Source organism: Mus pahari, chromosome 1, assembly GCF_900095145.1.
Source record: "Mus pahari chromosome 1, PAHARI_EIJ_v1.1, whole genome shotgun sequence".
NCBI lineage: Eukaryota > Metazoa > Chordata > Mammalia > Rodentia > Muridae > Mus > Mus pahari.
This window is the reverse complement of record NC_034590.1, coordinates 159791940-159814137: the sequence shown is the minus strand read 5'-3', so window position 1 is coordinate 159814137 and position 22198 is coordinate 159791940. Positions and strand designations below refer to the sequence as shown.

General features: G+C 42.8%; 1 protein-coding gene across 1 annotated transcript in view; it reads right to left on the bottom strand.

The window, feature by feature from the left end:
• Sorcs3 (sortilin related VPS10 domain containing receptor 3) overlaps positions 1-22198 on the bottom strand; it is a 590588-nt gene that overhangs the window by 312364 nt on the left and 256026 nt on the right. The window contains exon 3 of the mRNA XM_021196078.2: positions 5174-5273. Within this exon, the coding sequence (XP_021051737.1) occupies positions 5174-5273 (100 nt within the window). The remainder of the gene's footprint in view (positions 1-5173; positions 5274-22198) is intronic.

The window sequence follows — 22198 nt, the reverse complement described above, 5'->3', positions numbered from 1 at the left end:
AGAGAGAGAGAGAGAGAGTATGTGTACCATCTCTGGTTACTCTGTGTTCCTATTGTCCCAGGATGACAATCAGCTAGAACACTACACTATGGGTAGGAATCAGCCAACACTACCTGACCAGGGTCCTGCTGACCTTCCCACACACTGGAGTTTGCATCTCTGAATCTGTGTATACATGTGACATATTTGACATTAGTGCATCTTCTTTACAATCATGAACTCTCCCTCCCCAGACACTTGGCTTAGAGGTAGACACTTAACAGCTTGCCTCACAACAAGCTGCTTTGACATGTCCATTGTTTCCTGTACTAGTCTAGCATAAGAGATGCTAATATCTGTGAGCTGCAGGTGTGGTACCCTAGTGCTTAGTTTCCCCCTCCCCCAACAGTATCTAGGGATATGGTCCAGGGAAAGCAGGAATCTTACAGTCCTAAATTTCACTTCCCGTTTTGTACAGAGATGTTTCAGGTTTATGCTGCTGCCTCTGAGGATGATATGGGATTGAGTAACCTGCTGGTCCTGAATACAATGCCTCTTCAGCAACCTGACAGAGACAGCATGCTCATCAGAAAAAAAATCTAGCTGGCGATTCCCACTGTATTTCTGCGGCGCAGCCTGGAAGTAATTATCCTTCTCACTAGCAAATCAATTAAGAATGGAGGCTTTAACACTCCACGTCTCAGAAACTCCTAAGTCTCCAATACTAATGAGCAGAAAACCTCAGGTAATCCCAGGCTCTTCTGATATCATGACAACTGCAATTCTCTTGAGCTCTACACCTGTGGCAACGCCAGCCAAGCTCCATGGTCAGAGAGCAGAGAATAGAGTCACAGACACCTCTTACTGGGTATTTTACAGGACTAAGTTGGCAACTGCTTGAGCGTTAGTTTCCTCTTCTGTACAACAGAGATAAAGATTTCAGACTCAAGTAACAGTGGCCTTAGATACTTTAGTACTGAACTTAGCCCTGTGCATGAAAATTGTTAGACGTTCAATATAAGGAAGCCATGCTTCTATTCTGATGTCAGATCCACCACACACACACACACACACACACACACACACACACACACACACACACACACGGTGGGGGCAACACACTCACACACTGCAGGGATTCATTCACATCCCCTGGCAATCAGACCTGTATATTATCCTTACCATTTCCAACATTGTCTCTAAAGCTGCAGGTGGCAACAGCTTTTGAGCCAGAGCAATTAGACCACAACATGCCCACAATTCCCTGTCCACTCAAAGATGATTTCTCAGATAGAATCACAGACGGGAATGCAGCCTCTCTGGCTGGGACATACACAGCCATCAGCCAGGCTGAACAAAACCCAGGTCTGGTAAACAGCCTTGACCCTGATCTTTGCCATACTGCACGGGCCTGAGGACAAGACTCACATGACAATAATAAATTCTGAGGACCCAGAGATGTCTATTTCCTGTAAGGGGAGTAGAAAACTGAAGGCTGGCACTCAACAGCCCCCACAATAACAGAGTCCCTACTCTAGTGAGACAAGGCTGCCTGATTCCTGTTTCCAGGGTTTCTAACCCTCTGTTCTTCATCTTCCAAGTGTCAGAAGCAGAGAAATCTTGCGATACTGGACTATCTAACCATCGTCAAACTCAAACCCAGGTGATGAACTATTACAGTCTGTGTCCAGAGAGACAGAATTCATTTCAAATGTAGTAGGAGTAGGTCAAGGCCATTAAAATGATTCTGATGCCACAATATCATTGGGTAGGAACAATGAGAGAAGCTCTTGGTGTTTCTTATCAGTGTTCTCACTTACCTGCTAGATGAAGTGACAATATTCTATCCACAGCCTGTAAAAACATCTATACTTAAAATCTCAAGCCCAACTTCCTCAAGCCTTATCCCCCAAACATTCTCCTCAGGATGTTGATTACAGATCCATCATCATGGTAGTGAAGCCTTAGAAAAACTGACCAGAGCCTGCTCTTATATCTTACATGCTTTCTAGGGGGCTGTGAGGGTGAGAGAGGAGGACACTGTAGCTAAAGCTTCCCACTAGAAGGATAGCGCTGTAGGTTCAGTTTGCCCTGCCCAAGAGTGTTACTGAGAAGGCAACTATGCACACACAAACACTTCTGCCATTAGCCTAATGGTTTACTAACTATGAAGATTTGAAGACTGTTTTGTCCTCAAAGGGAAAAAAATGCATAGACAAAATTAAAAGCCAATGGTTACTTTTATGAGCAACTATATAAATAAAAGCACAATTTACAGTTTTGCAGGGAGCAACAGAACTCGTCTGCGGGATTCACAGCCTCCAAGGAAAGCAGTGGCCATCTGTTAAATAAATAAGTCATTAGGTGAAATGCAAGTGCTTCCATGAGATTAACTACAAAACCTGCTGGAGCCCACTTCCAATGAGCAGGGAGCACGGCAGATAACTTGGAAACTGAGAGAATCAAAAGAATCTCGCTTAATGCAAGCTGGGGAGAGAATCCAGGCAATGGCAGGTTTAAATTCTAGACATATTTTATAAGGAATCTGAAAAGTTAAAAAATAAAACCTTGCATTTCAAGGTCATATTAATGGTACAAAGTTCAAGATGCATAGAGAAATGAATGGATGCATTTCTTTATATCTACTTGTCCTCTTGCATCAGGGAATAAAGGCGAGAGACTTCTCTTAAAGTAAATATTCTGGGTAAGACACATTGCCATGTGCAAGGTCTTTGTGTGTGGCAACTAGGGGCCCCAAGTGTAATCAAAGTCAAATAGTAACAATGAAAGAGAACACAATCTCATCCATCCTTGGATAAACGTCTGAAGAATCACAAAAGAGTTCTATGAATGTTAATTATTCTATTGCTCTTTTCAAAAACAAACAAACTCATGAAACTGCCCTTTGTCTTTCCCTGACCAGAATGAGAAAAAATAATGCATATATATATATATATATATATATATATATATATATATATATACCTGCATTTTAACTGTTTTCGCCACAGTGCCTCCAATGTGGGAGCTCAAATATGTGAGCAATATTTTTTATTACTCAACGAAATGGGACTAACTCCTATTTACTAACAGTAAAATCTGAGACATTTCTCCAGACAGTCCAGCACCTGATGTCATCTCTGGGAAGGGCAAATGGATGTAGCATTTCTGTGTTTATGACCTCCAAACTTCAGCCCTATGTCCCATCTGACCTGAAGCACCTACCAGGACCTGCCCTTCATCTCCCTTACATCTAAGAACTTCTAAGCTATGCTATGGAGGACTAGAGAAAACACAGGAAAAGATAAAAAAGTGACAAATGTGTGACCCTTGGCAACCGGAAACACACATGAGAGAAGACAAACAACATGTGAAAAGCTGTGACCTTTCATCTACCACTAACAAAGCCCCTACAAAATGCATGAACCTCCATCTATGTTGTGGGGAAAGGAAGGCAAGAGATCTGTGGTGATGAAAATCCTCAACATACCTGCACCGCCCAGCCACCATGTCCCTGTCCTGCGCAGGAATCTTCAACTGGCTTGGTCTTGGGCTTTTGTATTTTGTCGCAGTAATGGGAAAAGCAACTCATGCTCCTGGCTATGCAGGCCTTGGAGAGCTTCAGTTTTCCTGTTTGAATCATTGCATGAACGGTACCTATCCAATAATCTGCTGACATCTTGAGTCTTGAGTTCATGGAACTTGGGGTGCTCACAGATATCCCCAAATGTGTCAACATTCTATGGCAGAGGCATGCTCCTAGAGCAGAAGTCTAGAACTTCAGTCCCATTGGCAAAGGGGTTGCAAGGTTTTTGTTTGTTTGTATGTATGTTTGTTTGTTTGTTTTTACAGAACATTAAAATTCACTTGAATAAGAGAAACCTATGATCCCTTCCTGCCCTAATGTTCAATAATTCAAATAATGAAACTGAAAATTGGGAAGCTGGCAATACTTTGAGAACGAACAAGCAGAAACTACTCAGTTAAACCCAGGAACAGTGCCTAAACATTCCTTCCAGTAATGGAGGCTTCTGCCCTTGGCCATCCTCTGAAGGCAGAAGAACTCTTATGGTCCTTGAACTTTAGGACTTTGTGTAACAAAAGCTAAATCAGGAGTCAGAATTTGAGTTTCCTCTTCTTCCAGATACATCAGAGAAAATGTAATGAGAAGAAATGAGACTGTGTGTTAGAATATGTCGGGCAGCACAAACAATCATTGAAACCACAATGGAGACTATCAAGCTGCCGTCAGAGACCGGAAGTTCTGCATGGTAAGTGGAAGCTCATGGTGAGTCAGGTTAGAATCAGAGAACCTTATGTCTCCACAGCTAGCAGAGGCTCACTCCTGAGCCTGCCTGGGGAAAAGAGAGGGCTCTGCAAAGCCACTGAAGAATGAAAACTGAATCATGGGAGGAAAACTCAGAGTTTTAGAGACACTGAAATGACCTTAGCTTCACTTTGGTTCAGATCCACCTAAGTCTCTCATCAGTGGATCTCTTCCAGTGGGGATAAATCACATCTCTCTAAATCCAACACGCTGTATAACGTTTGTTTCTTAAAGTCATTTGCCATTCCATGGAAATCAGACCCCAGCATCCCCATAGGTCTTCATGATAAAAATCTGACTTCCTTTGATCTCATCCTGGCTAACAAAGAATCAGGAAGCTACTGGAGCAAGGGCAGTCTGCTACCTCTGAAACTCCTTGAGCTCAGGTAGAAGAATACAGAAACCACTTCTCCTTCTCTTAGTGGAAGGGATCCCCTGTGAATAAACTGCAACACCCCCCACCCCGAAAAAAGAGGCAATAAGGAAGCTAATGAAAACTGAGCTCCAGGGTGTAGCTTGAAGCAGGTTCAAGCTAGACTGTTAGATAATCTCTCTGAGTTTGTGTCTTTTCCTTGGCAGTCATGGTTTCTACCCAACAGGATGACTATGAGCATAATAAGTAAGACTCAACGCCATGCAGGCACAGAGAAATCCTATGCACAGAAACAGAATCTCACGGGAGTGATGTTCCCATCATTTTCAATTATTATTAATACTACAAAGGCTCTTGTTATTATCACAGACTGCTTATGGGGTAGGCCCTTCACAAGTGGTGCGGTCGCTGTTGTGTTGGTTCTTACCTTGTGGTCCCCAAGCCACCCTGCTACCCAGAAGGGTGATACAGGATCTCCTGACCCCGTCTCTTACCTTCCTTTTGTTGGTGGGGTTGACATAGAGATAACTGAGGACGGTCTTCAAACCCACTTTGTCATTAAGTTTCTCATAGGTGGCTCCATAATCTACTGACCTGCAGTAAAAGAAAGGGAAAAAGAAGAGGAGAAATTATGTCATCAAATGATGGACTGCATCTAAGGGGAGCCAGGATTCTTCCACCCCAACCTACATCTTTGTTACCAAATCACATGAGTGCTTGAAAGTGTTCTTTAGAGATAAAAAGCCCCATTAGTTTTAGAAGAGAAATTAGACTAATGTGCCTTCTTTCTCCTAAACTTGCTCTCCTTTGCTCCCAGCCTTTCTCAGAGACCTACTTTCTCTCCTTTATGAAGCTTGTGGAGAAAGAAGCTGCTGGAGCTTGCTCGACTCCCACACAGCTCACCCAGTGACTCTGAATGTGGCGCTGGGCAGGGCACAAGTGCTCACCATCCAACACCCAGTACTATACTGTGAGTGTGAGACACAAAGGAAGACGCTAGGATTTTCCAACCAGGGGGACAGGATGATGGCATTTTTCCTCACATGCTACACTACAGCCAACTTCACACCCCCTCCACTGAGCCTGAAACAAGAGTTGTCGGAAGGCAGGAACTGGCCAAGACCATTCTGTGTTCAGTGGTTAAAGGAGACAACACCACAAAGAGATTCTGTCGTACATGAGTACATCACAGGCCAAAAACAATTTCATTGAACTGGTTGACTTCATTCCTCCTCTGACTGTGGTACTATTAGCTACCTGGTCACCCCTTCGGCCTCATTTCTAGCAGGCTGACCAGATGTAAAAGCCAAGGAAAGGCTCAGAGGACAAAGTAGTTAACCCACTGGCCTATGGACTCACTGACTTATCAACCCATTGGCCTATGGACTCACTGGCTTATCAACTCATTGGTCTATGGGCCCACTGACTTATCAACCCACTGGCTTATCTTCTGTGCTGGCCTTTCTCCTCTTCCATACTAGAATGGGAGGAGAGGACCAAACAATAGGATTCATGAGGCCCAACTCCCTGCCATACTCTCTCAGGTCACTATTGAAGCCCTATACACATCTCCCTTCCTTTTCACACAATCAGTATCATCAGGTTTTTCTCCTCCAGAAACGCCTTGGTTAGTCTTGAGACTTCCAGCTTAGGCCTTTGAAGAGTCTAGAGGCCAATTAATCTTCTCTGTCATCAGCTGGTCTGGTTAGAGTGAGGCATTGTACCTCTTAAGCTCGGTTCTTCATCTCTGTCTCCATAACTCCTATTGACTTTGGCATCCTCATTCTAGAGTAACCTTTATCTAGTCTCAAACTCTAATCTGGTGCTGCTTTGACTCACAGCTAACTTAGCTGGAGAAGCCTGTCTGATAACCTTTAAGAGTTATCTCCATAAGGCTTCCCTGCCCTTCTTCCTCTAAACCACTTAAAATTCCTCTGTGCTAGAACGCATGTCCCTGTCCTACATACTCTAGAGCACACTCTGTTTGCCTCTTTTCTAACTCTTTGAGAATGTTATGGCTATTTCCTTTACGATCTGCCATCTAACCCACCAGGTAAGCTCCTCCAGGCCAAAGAACGTTAAAGAACACCATGGGAAAAAAAAAATCTCTGAAGATGGGAAGATCTGATTCATTTCCAGAGCTATAGCTCTCTAACTACCTGCTATGGACAAGTCATTAAACCTGCAGTACTCTCAGGCTTCTTATCTGAGAAATGGGGGTAATTCAGCCTTTTGAAGCATTTGTGAGAATATAGAAATAACGGCACAGTGGAACCCAAACTAGGATCTATGGAGAAAAATAATTAAACAAATTAAAATTAAGGTTTTTGTTTTATTTCTCTTATCTACTGTGAGTGCAAATCATGGACATTCTGTACACTTCACGTGCTCACTAAACAAACTAATATGGAATTTCAAGTCTCTTCCTAGATTACCCTCTCCTCGTGTGAATGAGTTGTAGTAACAATGATTGGTCCCTCAAGAAGCTGGCTTTCCATGCTTTATGGTTGGTCTACCACAGGTATAGAGTGTGGAGAGTCACTCCCAGTCTTTCTCTTTGCCTGTATCTTTCAACATCACCTCTATCTCTGAGTCTTTGTGATTCTGTCTCCCAAGCAAGTTATTTACCAAGCACCCCATCTTTTACATGTCAATGTGTGGCTCATACATGCATTCGTCACAGTCTTCTGCTTGGAGATACTGGTATTACCTTCCCCAGCAGCTATGTTCCATGCAGTTAGTAAGCTGTTCTCCACCCACCTAGGTCTGCCAAACTCTCACGTTAGTGCAAATGACCCACTGCATGCACACAGACCGGCCTCATTCTTCAAACTTAAGCTTTGAAATTTGGTTTCCTTACGCAGCTCATCATTAGCCATTATCTTCTCGCCAGCTTCACTGAACTCTCCAAATCCTTCCCACATTTGAGTCCCTTCCCTGGAGCAGCCATCACTTAGTCCTTCTTGATAAATCTGTACCTAACTGTCAAATCCAACTCTAGCACTGTCTGTCCACTTTATGACTTTCCTACAGGGGAATTAGTCACATTAATTCCTTGTGTTTTCCAATCACTTTGTTTATTTTCCTTCCTGTTTTAGCATCTGCCCCATTGTTGCTTCATCTACATTATCTTTATCACAGGACTTCTTCTTCCCCGACTTTACCTCTGTGTGGGCAAGCAACACTTCAAACAACAGTTCCAGTGCCCGATACCACACCTGGTACAATACAAGGGTTAAATAAATTGATGTTCGTATTGGTTTGCTCTGTCTTTATTTGTGAGAGTAGATGAATGAACTTGTCCAAAGCCATTCACCAGTTTCTAGTCACTGCTAAGGTGTGATAATAACTGGAAACATTCCCATCCCGGAACTCCTCCCTGATGCTCTGGATGTTGGCACGACTGTCACAGATTGCTGAGGTCCAGCAGCATTTGGTAACAGAGAAGGACCAGTCATTCACTGACATTAGAATCAAGGTTAAGTACCCATCAGCCTTGTCACCCTGAGCAACACTACTCTCCAAGGCGGTGCAGCAGACAAAATATGATATCCAAAGGCTATGAGATGCATGCTTTCATTAACGGAAATAAAGCATTTCAAATGACCTGATCTACCATCCTTTCAGCATAAAATCAGCACTGTATAGGAAAAGAACACTGAATTTGGAGGCCGCCAACTCAGATTTTTAGAACTAAATCTGAAATGTATTCAAATGGATACAAATGGATGAGACACTTCTCTAAGTCTGTGGAGGAAAAAAACCAAAAACAACAACAAAAACACCTTCATCTGACAAGTGTTAAAATGATGATGCCAGTTCTATGAGGAGTAGGGTAATGAGCATGCAGGCTATTGCCATGGAGTTTTGCCATAAGAAAGAGAGATTTGGCTGGATTCCAAAAGCAGCATGGAAAAGTGGGATTGATAGCTTAGAAGCCGGGTGAGGATCTGTGGATGGAAATTACACAGAAGGTAGGGCAGTTCCTTGCTAAACAGACTTAATCAGATTCTTGCTGAATGCTGGCCAAGGAGATCAGCTATTGCCCAGGGATGGCAGAGTCCATGAAGGCTGGAGAAATTCCTGTAAACTGACCAACTGGGATCTTTGCTCAAGTTGGGCCCTTGAGAACATGCTCAAGGTCAAGGCTTTATTAAAATACACCTCAAAGGATCTGCACACAAATGGATGAAGTGAGGATATTTCCCAAGCATCACTCTAGTATTAACATGAGACATTTAACACAGATTATTTTATACTTGCTTTTGGACCTTAAATTTTATTATCACAACAACCTAGTGCTATATTATTTTCCAGACAGTGACTTTTCCCATTCTATCTACAACAAACATCTTGTAGGAGCTAAATCCTCAAGGCTCCCTGCATGCCTGATGTCACAACAAACTCCCTTCCAGAATCCAAATAGCCCCCATCAAAGGCAGCATGCTCAGTGCCATGCGCGGTCTCTCTTTCTACATGCTCCAAGAGATGCACACTGACTTTGCTCTTCTCCAGAGCTGGCTGCTGAGAGGAGGGACTTCCCAACAAAGGATGCTCTCTACAGCTCAGCTTCCTGCAGGCCTCTGGCAGTTTCTGCTCATTCAAGTTGACAGAAGCAAGTACAACCGATTGAAGGTTCGTCAAGGAGCCAGCAATCATGTAGAATCAAAGCTACCCTTGACTCTGTCCTTTCCAGCATGGCTATAGCATATCGCCTTGACCACAGTGTTCTGTAGGCCCACTTGGCCTGGGGAGAGTGCAGATGGCAGAGAGGACTTGGTCTCTTTGCCAGGACAGCTGTGCCTGCAGAACTTGCTCTGACAAGAAAGCAAGCCATCTTGTGTCTTGGGGCTCCGACACCTGCCAGTGGGAGCAGGAGCGTTACTTGGAAGAAACAGTTTCAACTCACCACACTGAAGTCAGCTCCTGAAACTAAACTCCCGCTTCATAAAAACAAACTTCTGATCACTAAAACCACAACAGAGACACATACATGGAATGTCGGTCTCTCCCTGGTACTGTGCCAGTATGCATGATGAGTAGCTAACCTGGAAGGTGCCGAGTGAGATGTGCATAGACATGTGGCTTTGGCTTCTGTGCCTAAGTTCAGATGAGTACAGCTGTGTTTCAGTACTTTGGTGTGTATGTAGTGTATCACCATTTCCACCCATTTGGTCTGTATGTTTTCATTAATTACTCCCAACGCACAGAAAAGTAGAAGGAGTCCACAATCATACGGCAACTAGTAAAATGCTTATGTTTATAAACAACAGAGAACTTGGACTGTTCTTACATTTGTGTATGATCATCTGTGGCTGTGGGTGTGTGATTGTGTGTGTGTGGGTATGTACACATGAGAGTAAAAATGCAGGTGTGTATCCATGTGTGGTGGCCAGAAGTCAATGCTAAGCATCATCCTCTATGACGTTGCACAGATTTTGAAAGATACGATCTGCCGTTGATTTCAAGCTCACTTATTTGGTTAGGCTGAGTGGACACTGCACTCCAGTAATCCCCTCTGCCATCTCCCCAGTGCTGGGATTACAGTCACACACCCCAGCGCTCAACTGTTGATGTGGAGGGTAGAGCTTTGAACTTAGTTCCTCATGCACGGGAACCTCCTGAGCTATCTCCCCATTACAAGCCCTTACATTTGAATAAAAGCAGTCCCAGAAGTTGCTCCTTACTTCCTCTACCCGAGGATAAGATATTGAGATGTTGTGCTTGACATACACAGACATAATGTATTCATTTTAACTCCTTTGTAGCATTTCTGCTCATGAATATATCACCATCTACTTAATCATTGACCTATAAGGAAAAATTTGTTTTTCTTTTTTCTTCCTTTTTCTTTAAAAATGGGCTATTATGGTGATGAGAAGGCACGAATCTTGCCTATCATGCAGAAATCCTTGGGTTTGATCCCAGCACCACACAAACCAGGCATAGTGGCTGATGCTTGTAATCCCAACACTTTATATGTGGAGGCAGGTTCCTCAGAAGTTCCTCCTGGTTATCCTCTGTATTTGAGGTCACCCCAGGATACACGAGACCCTATGTAAAGAAAATCCACTATATATCATGTATGACTTTAATCCTAATACTACAGAGAACAGAGCAGCAGAATCCCAAGTTTAAGGTCATCTAGGGTTCCACAAAATACTCCATCTAAAAAAACCCCAAAATATAAATAAGAAGGAAGTAAAGTCTACTGATGCAAGCAGTGTTATAATGAACACTGCTAGGCACATTTACCTATGCACCCCTGAAGTGCTATGTCTGGGTAGACCTCTTTGTGGGGAATTAGCACTTCCACCTTGCTAACTATTGCCAACATTTTCACCAAGGAGGCATTACCTCCAAAGAGACACGGCTCTTAGCTCCTCAACCTGCTCATCAGCTAGCTGATTGCAAACCCATGTCTTGTCCCTCAGGGGCTCAGAAGGCCTTGGCCTAGAAATGGTCCATTCTGAAGACTCATCCCAGCCTGACATGCCATGTGCCCAGTTATTTCACCAAGACGTTGCCCCTGATATCAATAAAAGGAGTTGAAGGATAAACATGTGCTTGTCGTCTACCCAGCAGAGCCCTACTCCTCTTGTAAACATTGGGAGATGTTAGTGGTACAGCATCTCAGCTGTTATTGTAAAGCAAAGCTCATCCCGTGGAGCTCCATCAGCTTCCCCAGCAAGCTTAGCTTTAGTCCAGTGCCTTCATTGCCAATGACAGGCATCTACACACGAAGAGCAGACTTCCAAAGGCCCTCTGCCAGTTCTCATGTGGTACCATAGCTCTGCAGTAGAAAATGTTCTTGTTACCTGGTCCCCCACTCCACCCCTCTTTTCTTCTAACCCTTGAGCTCTATGAAACAAAGGGACCTTTCTATATACCTGGAGCTGCCTCTCTTGTTCTCCTTGACCCCTTTGGCATTTAAACCAGAACATGACCACAGGTGACGCAGCTCCTCTTTCTCTTAGCTACTCTTTTCTTTCCTTTGTTTGTTTCTCCCCATGTCTTTTATTCATCACAACTTCCGTGTGTCATTTCTTAGTAGATTTAGTTCGAGTTGGCTAGCTTTTGTCTGTAAAAAGTACAGGTAGCAAGTGTTTTAGATTCTGGAATCCTACCTTTGACCCAACTACAATGGTCCCTAGCACACAGTGACGCATCTTTGGGGTGACGTAAAATGCTATAAACATCACTCTGAACTCATCTCTTTTCCTGGGTTACAGATGCAGTAGATACTGTGGTACCAATCTCCACAATGCTCGATAGGAACTGAAAGCTGCAGCTTCCAGTTAGTAAGAGATTGTTTGGGGACAAGACACAGACAATATTGGCAGTGTTTTCTGGATATTGGGGTTTTGGTGGCTTGCAACCTCTGATGGGTTTGTTGGAATAAAATACCAAATAAATCCAAGTAAGTCCTGCATGGAACTCTGCCCTCGCTGTTCAGCAGAAGCTCAGTAGAGCCTTTGTTGGTAGCAGGTTGTATCTACAAACTCGGGAGGAATGGGACTCAGCTATATATTTGGTTGTGTCAGAGGTAGGCTCCCCAAATCTAAACTATCAGTGCTTGAGGAAGTTACAGTCCCTACTTCTGCCATTCCCAGGACCCCACTTTGATTTTGTCTCCAAAATAACTTCCTAAGATTTTGTCAGGGTGAATGACACCATTGGTTGTCCTTCTATGCTTGCCTACCACATGTGGTCAGACACCTACCTGACATGATGTTCAGTATCTTGGTAGACTGCCATGCCTTGCTCTCTTTCCCCTCTCTCTCATGATGGTTATCATTCAGATCTCTTTTCTGACTCCCACGTCCAGTCCCAAAGATACCTCAATTAAGTTCTTATAGTTCAAGCCCAGACCCTCCTCTGCATTTGTAGCAACAGTGCTCGGGAGATCCTTATTTATTCCTTGAATATCCACATGCGCTTTTGGTATATCCAGAAATCATTGAAAACTGCTTAAGAGTTAAGAATTTCCTTTTAATCTTTAGACATGCAGGGGTTGGCTCTGCACGGAGAAAGGGAAAAGCAGGCAAGGACCCGTGGACTCCATCAGAACCAGCTGCAGGGGCTGTGCATGTCTGATCTCAGCGCAGACAAAAGGGTTGTTGTGCAGATTCCGTGGAGAAGCGTACAAAACGTAGCCTAGAATCTAACAAAGGGTCCAAACATGAGTGCATCTCATTGCAGTCATCTGATATTTAACCAAGGTGCCAGAAAACACAAACTGGAGAAAAGAGAGCATCTTCAACAAACAGTGCTAGGGAAAATGTTTGTCTAACAAGTAGAAGAATGAAATCAGACCTATATCAGCCACCCTGTCCAAAAATCAGCTCCAGATAAATGGAGGACCCACTGTGAAAGCTTAAATGCTAAAGCTGCCAGATAAGATTGTATGCAGTATTCTAGAAGATACGGATGTAGGAGAGTCTTTTCTTTATAGGACTCCATTTGTCCAGGAGTTGAGGCCAAAAATTGACAAATGTGACCTCATAAAAATAAAAAGCCCTGTACAGCAATGGAACCAATCGAATGAAGAGAGAGCGCAGAGTGGGAGAGAATCTTTGCCAGCTATACATTTGATAGAGAATTAATATCCAGGACATATACAGAGTCAGGGAAACAAATGATCCAATTAAAAACAATGGGCCATGGGTCTAAACAGTGAGTTCACACAAGAAGAAATAAAAATGGTTAAGCAATATCTCAAGAAGTGCTCAATAGCCTTACCAATTAGGGAAATGCAAATTAAAACTAGGTTGAGATTTCATCTCAGCACAGTTAGAATTGATCAGCCCCAGAGAATGACAACAGATCCTGGCTAAGGCATGGGGAAAGGAGAACCCTTGGTCCCTATTGGTAAGATGCCAAACTAGTGTAGCCACTGGGAAATCAGTGAGGTGAAAAAGCTAAAGCTTGATCTACCACAGGACCCCGATGTAACAGTCCTTACTCCTGGGCATAGGGCCAAAGGATGCACTACTCCACTGTAATGATCAGCCATGTCCACTGCCACTCTATTCACAATAGCTAGGAAATGGAAACAATCTAAATATCTTCCAGCTGAGGAAAAGGAAGTTGAAAGGTGGTTATATACACATGGAATGCTATTTAGCTATAAAGAAGAGGGAAATCAAGAAACTCACAGGTAAATTGATAGAATAGATACATCACCTAGAGTAACATAGAGGGAACCATGAGGAGGAGGAATAAATAACACTGAGGATGTTTTAAAAGGTCATAAAGAATCATATTATTTTATGATTATTATGTGATGATGTCCACACTTAATTCCATCACTCAGAAAATAGAGGCAAGAGGATCTCTGTGTGTTAAATGACAGCTTTGTCTACATAATGAATTCCAGACACATATACTAGACTTTCACACACACACACAACACACACACACACACATACACACATATGTATGTATGTATGTATACATATGTTCATATATTTGTGTCCATACATTCTTACATACATGATATAGATTATATATATATATATATATATATATATATATATATATATATATAGATATAGATATATATATATATATATAGAATATATATATATATATATATATATATATATATATATATATATAGAGAGAGAGAGAGAGAGAGAGAGAGAGAGAGAAGAGAGAGTGAGGGAGAGAGAGAGAAGAGAGAAAGAGAGAGAAGAAAGAAAGAGATAGAGCAACAGATAAGTATAATTCATACCTCTCATCAAAGAAGGAAGCATTACAGAAAGCCCCAACAGATAAAAATGCACAGAATGTGATTCTGACTATGGGGCTCCCAGTCCCAGTTGACACATCTTCCAAAACAAACAAAGAAACAAAACCCTCACATAAAAGCTCAGAGGACATTGTAGATGAGGGAGTAGAGCAGGAGTCTATATTCTATTTTCTATATGTGACAGAAAAGCAGTACACATGAAATCTCATCAATATACTTGCATAAGCAGGACCTGAAAAATGACAACATCACTTGACATTCCAGCCTGGTTGGGGAAAATATCACAAGGTCCCACCCCTAGATGGATAGCTGCAGACAACTAATGGCTGTGGAGGGGGGACATCAGTCTTCTCCAGAGACAAGCCTCCAAGCAGTCAGCCGAAAATCTGATATGGATGAACGAACTTAGTTCCAAACGAACTTAGCAGGTTATACCAATAAATGTGTGTGTGTGTGTGTGTGATCATTTAAAATAAGGCATAAATTTCAGAAGGAGAGGGGAGAATGCAGGAGGAGCTAGAAGGAGAAAATGGAGGGATAAAATGACATATCACATGGAATTCTCAAAAAAATATAAATTAAAATCATTGTAAGGTAATTAAAAACTAAAGAAGTAAAACTAATCATAATCTCATAAACAATAATAGATGCATGGTTGTTTTCATTATGATTCAAAATTTCAAACATGAAATCTAATCTATGATTTCAGTAGACTTTTACTTTTTTTTTTTTTCTGTTCAATTACGGAAGCTCTCAGTATAAATGGGAATAGAGAGAATGACATAGGTAAAACTTTTTAAAAGCCTTGTTCCATCATTTCTGTGCATACCCAAGATGGGGTTATTCTTGAGGGCAACCAGATTGTTTTCTTTTTCTTGTGTTGTATTCTCTACATTTAATAGAGGGATAGGCCCTCAGATGTCCACTAAGCCATCGCAGGATGGCTGATCACTGTTGCCAGTTGTCCCCATAAGAGTAAAGTCCAACCGAGCGGTGGTGGCACACACCTCTAATCCCAGCCCTTGGGAGGTAGAGACAGGCGGATTTTTGCGTTTGAGACCAGCCTGGTCTACAGAGTGAGTTTCGGGACAGCCAGGGCTATAAAGAGACACCCTGTCTCGAAAAACCAAAAAAAAAAAAAAAAAAAAAAAAGAGTAAAGTCCAACTCTGACAACAAAAAGGCATAACCGTGCTTCAAAGTGCCAGGCCTGTGAAATACTTCCCACGGTGTATTCCACTGAAATCCACTGAGACGAAAAACAGAGGCCAGAGTCAATTGTGGGATGCGTGTGTGGTGAGCTGCACTCACACCAAGGTCAGGCTCCAGTGTATACAAACCAAGGGCTGCCCAAAATGTCTTTGTGATGGAAAATCCTGGGTGCTTACCTCTGGTCAGCTCCCTCTTTATCTAAGGAAGAGTTCCTATTGCAATGAAAGAAGCCCTGCCTGACCACAAATAACCAGCCAGATAACTAACTCCAGACCTCAGGCCAAAAGCCAGCAATTTAAAGAGCTTCATTCTCCAAGTGGTTATTGGTCCCGCCCTTTGCTTCAGAAAAACCACAAGCACGCTGATGCCAAGACCGGAAGCACGCTGATGCCAAGACCGGAAGCTTGCACGGCCCTCCCAGGGACCTCTTGTTGCTCCTGTTTCTGCTGTGTCCAGCCTCAAAAAGAGCCACATGATGATACAACAACGAATTCACCCCTGTTTCTTCCCACCCCGGCTACTGGAATGGAAGCTGTGGCAGGGTTCTAAATGTAGAAGCTGGGAGGTTAGCTGTCTCTGAACCCTAGACTCACACAGAATTCATGAGATCAGATAAAACACGGACTGCAGAGAAGGACCAAGGCCATGGTTATCGCAAACAGAAGAGAAGGATGGGAGGTAGATCCCACATGCAGAGCCTTGTGTGAACATGGTTACTCTCACCAAGTAACCTCCATTCAGGTAGTAGGCTTGTACAGATGTCTTAGTCAAGGTTCAAAATACTGAAAATTCTTGACCTATATTAACCAGGAGACCTACTTTCCATACAGGTGGAAGAAAAGAAATAATGCCTGTAAAGGAAAAGAAAAAGATACAACGTAGCTTCAAAGATGGCAAGGAATGACAAGGTTCAAGCCACTGCAGCTCTGTGTGATTATTATAGAGTGGAATACTAACTAAATTAAATTAATACTAACTAAATTATACTAAAATGTAGTATATTATGAACATGGAAAGACTAGGGGTAAAAGAGGGAGGCAGAGAATATAGATGATATCTTTATAAGGTAAAGATCACAACTTCAACCTAGCAAACACTCTAAGACATAATTCTACAATTGTTAAAGGAGTCTGTCCTGATTATTATTATTAATAATAATAATTATATAATAATAACAATACAAATAATAGTTAAACACACAGTGTGCATAGACCCTCCCAAAATAATATACATCCACTAAGTAGTTTATATTCATTCACAAAAATGCATATAAAAGTTCAGGAAAAATTAGAATAACTGGTAAGCCACCTTTAGGTGTGGAACTGGGGAGAGACATAGAGTGGCTTAAAGGACTTGACTCTATTTATACATTGAAGTATTTTCAAACAAAAATACATTTAAATGTAGCCACATAGCACTCATGTAGTTAAGAGTCATAACAATTAAAAGATCAGTAATGAGCAGCCACAATGCAAACGAGAAAATTAACACATCTGCAAGGGGACCCTCTCCTAGATAAGCACTGGTATTCAAAAAGGCATACCAACATAATCATAAGAGGATTCATGTCAGCCGCGCAGATTTGGTTTCAAATGCAGCCTCGGGCTAATTACAGGAGACTCGTGTTTCATATCTGCTCAATGGGAATATAAATACCACTTCACAGAATTTCTGTAAAGATTAAATAGCCTTAATATCAGGGAATTCACTTCCCTGCCAGGGGCTGGGAGACCCTGTGGCAGACCAACCATCACTGGAGGAAAAGATGCCCTACACAGTTCTGTGTAGACAGCAGCTGCCTTATAGATACACACACAGCAGTGGACAGACCCTGCCATCTCATCCTCCCCATATCAGCAATAAACAACCAAAAGGCACATGGTAAGATAGAACAAATGTTACACATAATCAGAGATAGCCTGCGGCAGGTGGCCAACATGTACAAATTGAAGTCTGGGGAAAATGGATTCAGTGTTGTTTCACCAACTTTTCCTGGGGACAAAAATAATGAGGCTCACACTAGAAAGTTCCAGACACTTTTAGCAAGGCACTTCTGTTTGGGGAACAGATGTTCAACATTTCCCTTTAAAATTTCAGTGTAGCCAGTTGGGGGCCATGTGATGTATGTGCAATTACATCTGTGTGCAGCCATCCAGAAACTTCCCAGGTAAATATGGAGTGATATTTTAAAAAATGGGAACTAATGGGAGTCTCAAACCATCTACCCACCCTCAAGATCCAAAAGACTGAGTCACATGTTTACATCCCCTTCCCCAACACACAGAGACAAGCTCAGTAATAGGAGAATCTTTACACATTGAAAGCATTGAATGTTTTTATTAATTGTGTCATCAATTAATGCTGTCTCTCCCTCTCCAGAGGAGTCAGCTCTGCAGAGAAAAGAGGTCTCCTTTTGTGTGTTTCCTCCATGAAACTAGTCCCAGGCTGTGGGTCACTCCTCTTATCGTTCTCTAGCAACATAATACCTTCTTCTTCTGTGCTCCCGTTTCATGCTATTGTTTAATTTTTGTATGCGATACTTCTTTCTGCTGACAGAGCCTCCTGAGAGGTCAAGGGACCACCTCAGATGTCTCTTTTAGCCTGTCAAACATGCTGAATGGTGCCATGCAGGGCTGACATTGGGGAAAAAAAGGGAAGTATATTCCTGTGCGTGGTGGAGTCACTCAGCCAGATTCTCTTCTGACTTTGAGAATACTGTGGGAGATTAATAACGAACCTCCTCTACAGAGGCTGTTCTGCCAGGTTCTACAGCTCATCCAGGGTAGGACAAGGACCAAAGTCCTCTAACACCTGGCACCTTCTTTCCCAGGAGTAAAGAAGCAGAAGAGATCTGACAGCAGAGAGCAAAGACAGCTCCCTTCAGAGGCTCTGACACCTTTGTCATCCTATGTCTTCACAGGACTGAAACTTGAATTTCCATCCCCTACTGCCTGCCCTGTATCGGCCAAGTGTTATTATCTAAATACACAATTGTTCTGATGGGCTTTAAGGTCTATACCCCAAATGCTTTGGACACACATACCAGTGCTATAAAGCCATTGGTTTGGTAATGTTTACATTTGCAAGGGTATGCAGGGAAAAACAATTGGCTAAAACGTAGGCTTACCCTCAAATCCTAAAGCATTCCTTATTCCATTCAGAGAAACATTCCAAGATCAGAAACTGTGCCCATCTGAGCCCAGGCTGACTCAAAAGTGTTCCCATAGCCTTAGATGAAAAGAATGTCCAGCCCTAGGATCGTTGTCAAATACAAAAGTACTAAAATTTCACAACAGAACTATCTTCAAATACAGAACAAACTAATGGGCAGCTTAGGCAACCGTTCTAGCTACACCATCCAGAATACAGCATACAAAGGTTCTGGTTTGTGTATACACATATCCACATGCATATACATACATTGCATATCCTCCAATCCGTACGTTTACAAAGTTTAAACTCATCCTTTGTACCATCTCTATTGGACTTTTTCTTAGCATAATGTTGTAAACAGGCCCCATGTTGCTCAGTATTTTTTTTAAATAAAGCCCTCCAAGACCGCAATGCATGAATGCATCATAATTTACTTTAATTAGCTTCTTTAGTCAGTTGGTCACTTTCTAACTATAGCCTTGCATAAAAATCTTGAGTATATCTTAAGTTGTTTCATTGAATTAGATTTATGCAAGTGTAACTACTAGTTCAAAGGATAAATGCTATTATTAAGTTTCTCATTATCAGCTCCCCTGTAGAGACACCCTGGTCAGTCTCCAGTTTCACTAAGAGTCCATGAGTGCCGGTCTTAGCACATGATGGCCAATTTGAGTTTTACCATTTTGAAGTTCTTTAGGCACAGTTGCCAAAAGGATCCATGACGCCTTCACAATGAAGTGTGTGACAATACTTTCACGGTGTGGGACTCTTTCATATAGTTAAAGTTACTGAGGTTTGACTCACGTGTGTTAACGTCTTGCAGTATGAGCTGTATTATAAATAGTACCTGAGAACAGTTTAGAAGTCTCTTAATTCATCTTAAAATAACAAACATTATTAAACGAGTACAGGCATCTGGACAGACAGTAGCATCATCTAAGGAATTAGGATTTACCAAGAAGGCCTCACTGAAGAGCCTCCTATCTGCCGTGACAGTCTCTGTTAGGGCAAGGCACATCATGTGACTTCTGGAAAACACAACTGGAGAGTAATGAGAACATGTGAAATGATTTTGCCTTCATTACTCTCCCGGAAAGGGTCCTGGACGCACACCCCAGGGATTCCTGGACCGTGCTTTGAGATGTTCTAAGTCAAACCATCTCTAAGACCCAGGAGAATAAAAACATAAGAGGTTTTTTTCTTTTTTCTTTTTTAATTAACTCTAGAGAGTTCTCACCAATCTCCCTCTGTTCAAACTCCTTTCCTCTCCAGACCCTTTGAAGTTAACTCCGGCCTCCCGCATAAAGCTTCCTCATGCCCCCTGTCCTCCAGTGACCTTTGCTTTTTCTGGTCTCCTCTAGGTTTTATATCTCTGCGGCACAACTTGACCTCCACCCTCTGATTTCTACAGTCATTTGTCCCCCACCAAAGCTCTAAGCTGTTTGAGGTCAGGGATGAGAACATTGGCACATGCTTTGGCTCCATAATAGATTTCTCGGAAGGCTGCCACCCTAAGCCATGGTAGCAATCAAGTAACTAACATTTGCATAGTGCTTTATATGAGACACTTTTTCTTGAAACATTCAGTCCTTACAGTGACCCTCAGATGTAGGTATTTCATCTCTTCCATAAAAATTTAGAAATGGAGACCCAGAAAGGTTAAGAAACTGAGCCAGCCACAGTACGGAGACTTGAGCCTGGTCATCGAGGCTCTATTTGTGTAAGCAACAATAGTTGGGCACCTTCATCTTAGAGCATCACATGAGAGTGGTTTTTATCTGCTCAGGGTGATGAGCATTCTCTATTAGAAGGCAATACAGATTTTTTAAAAAAGAGTGTTTAAGTTGAAAATTAAGATTAAACCCTAGTATCTATGCTTAGTAGTAGAATTATACCTAGAGCACTGCCTAACCTTTCTGGGCCTCAGTTTCCCCATCTCTAATACGGATATAACTATTAGTCACTGGGTAGAATTGTTAAGAGAGTTTTGTGAGAAAAATCTACACAAATCAGATGGCAAGAGCAAGCCAGAGGGGTCAAGGATACCACAAGAAGACCTACAGAGCCAACTAAGCTGGCGCCACGGGGGCCCAACTAACCTGGACCACCAACCAGGAAGCATGCAGGGGCCAGACCTACCACACACACACACACACACACACACACACAAACACACACACACACACATATTTGTAGCAAATGTGCGGCTTGGTTTTCATGTGGGTCCCCTAGCAAGTGGAGCTGGGGCTGTCTCTGTTTCTGTTCCTTAGCATGGAATCCCCTTCCCGGACCTGGACTGGCTGATTGGGCCTCAGTGGGAGAGGATGTGCCTAGGGTAGGGTGTCCCAGGGTAGGGTGGTACCCAAGGGGGGACTCCCTGTCATTAAGAGGAGAGAGAACAGTAAGGGATGTGAGGGGGTAGGGCTGGGAGGAGAGGAGGGGGCTGTTATCAGGATGTAAAGTGAATACATAACAAAACAAATGATTGAAAACAAAAGAATCAGGTCAGTTATTTGATAGAATCTTAGTCCATCCTAGAGCTATGGGGCCCACGCACCATTCTCTATTTGTCCTAGTTCCCATTTTGGAAACAGATGATTTCCAATGAAATGGAGATAGGCATTTTGCGTACCATGAGCAACTAGACTACTAAACAGAAAAGTATTTTATCCAAAACAGCTTGATCTGGAGTCCATCGAACACAGATGATGCAGAAGTCCATATCTAAAGCTGCTCACTGCCAACCTAGGCCAGAACCTGTGGAATGATTAGCTGCAGATCCAGTTCCCACATCCCACTCTGTTCCACACACACAGTCATTCCCCAAACCCATATCCTCGAGAAGTCACTGGGCTTCAGCCCCTGTTCTGAGATGGGCTGCTCCCTAGTAAAAGACATTGCTCAATTGGGCAAGCCAAGAAGTTGAGCAGAGCCAGGGCTCCCACCAGGAGTGCAGAACCACTCATCCGGTTGACAAACACTGAATCTGGCAAAAACATGATCCAAATCAACCCAGAAGCACAAACTTAAGCATTCAGCAAGCTCTGTGAGTTCTGGCCTAATGGGCTTCTGGAGTCTTGTTATAGACATTTCTTGTTTCCAATTAAAAACAACACTTCACAGTTTGATGACTTCCTGTCTGGAAGATGAGAGGGTTGGACTCAATGACCTCAGAAGACCCCTGCCAGGCCAACATTTTGTGCATCTGATCAAGTTCCAAATAGCTTCTGGCAGCTCCCAGAATACAGATCTGAGCTCCAAGAATGCAGATCTCTCAGCACTGAGAACCCAGTGAAATTCTGAGAGAGGAAGAGAGGGAGAAAGGGAGGGGGGAGAAGGAGAGAGAGAGAGGGAGAGGGAGAAGGAGAGGGAGAGGGAGGGAGGGAAAGAGAGAGGGAGAGG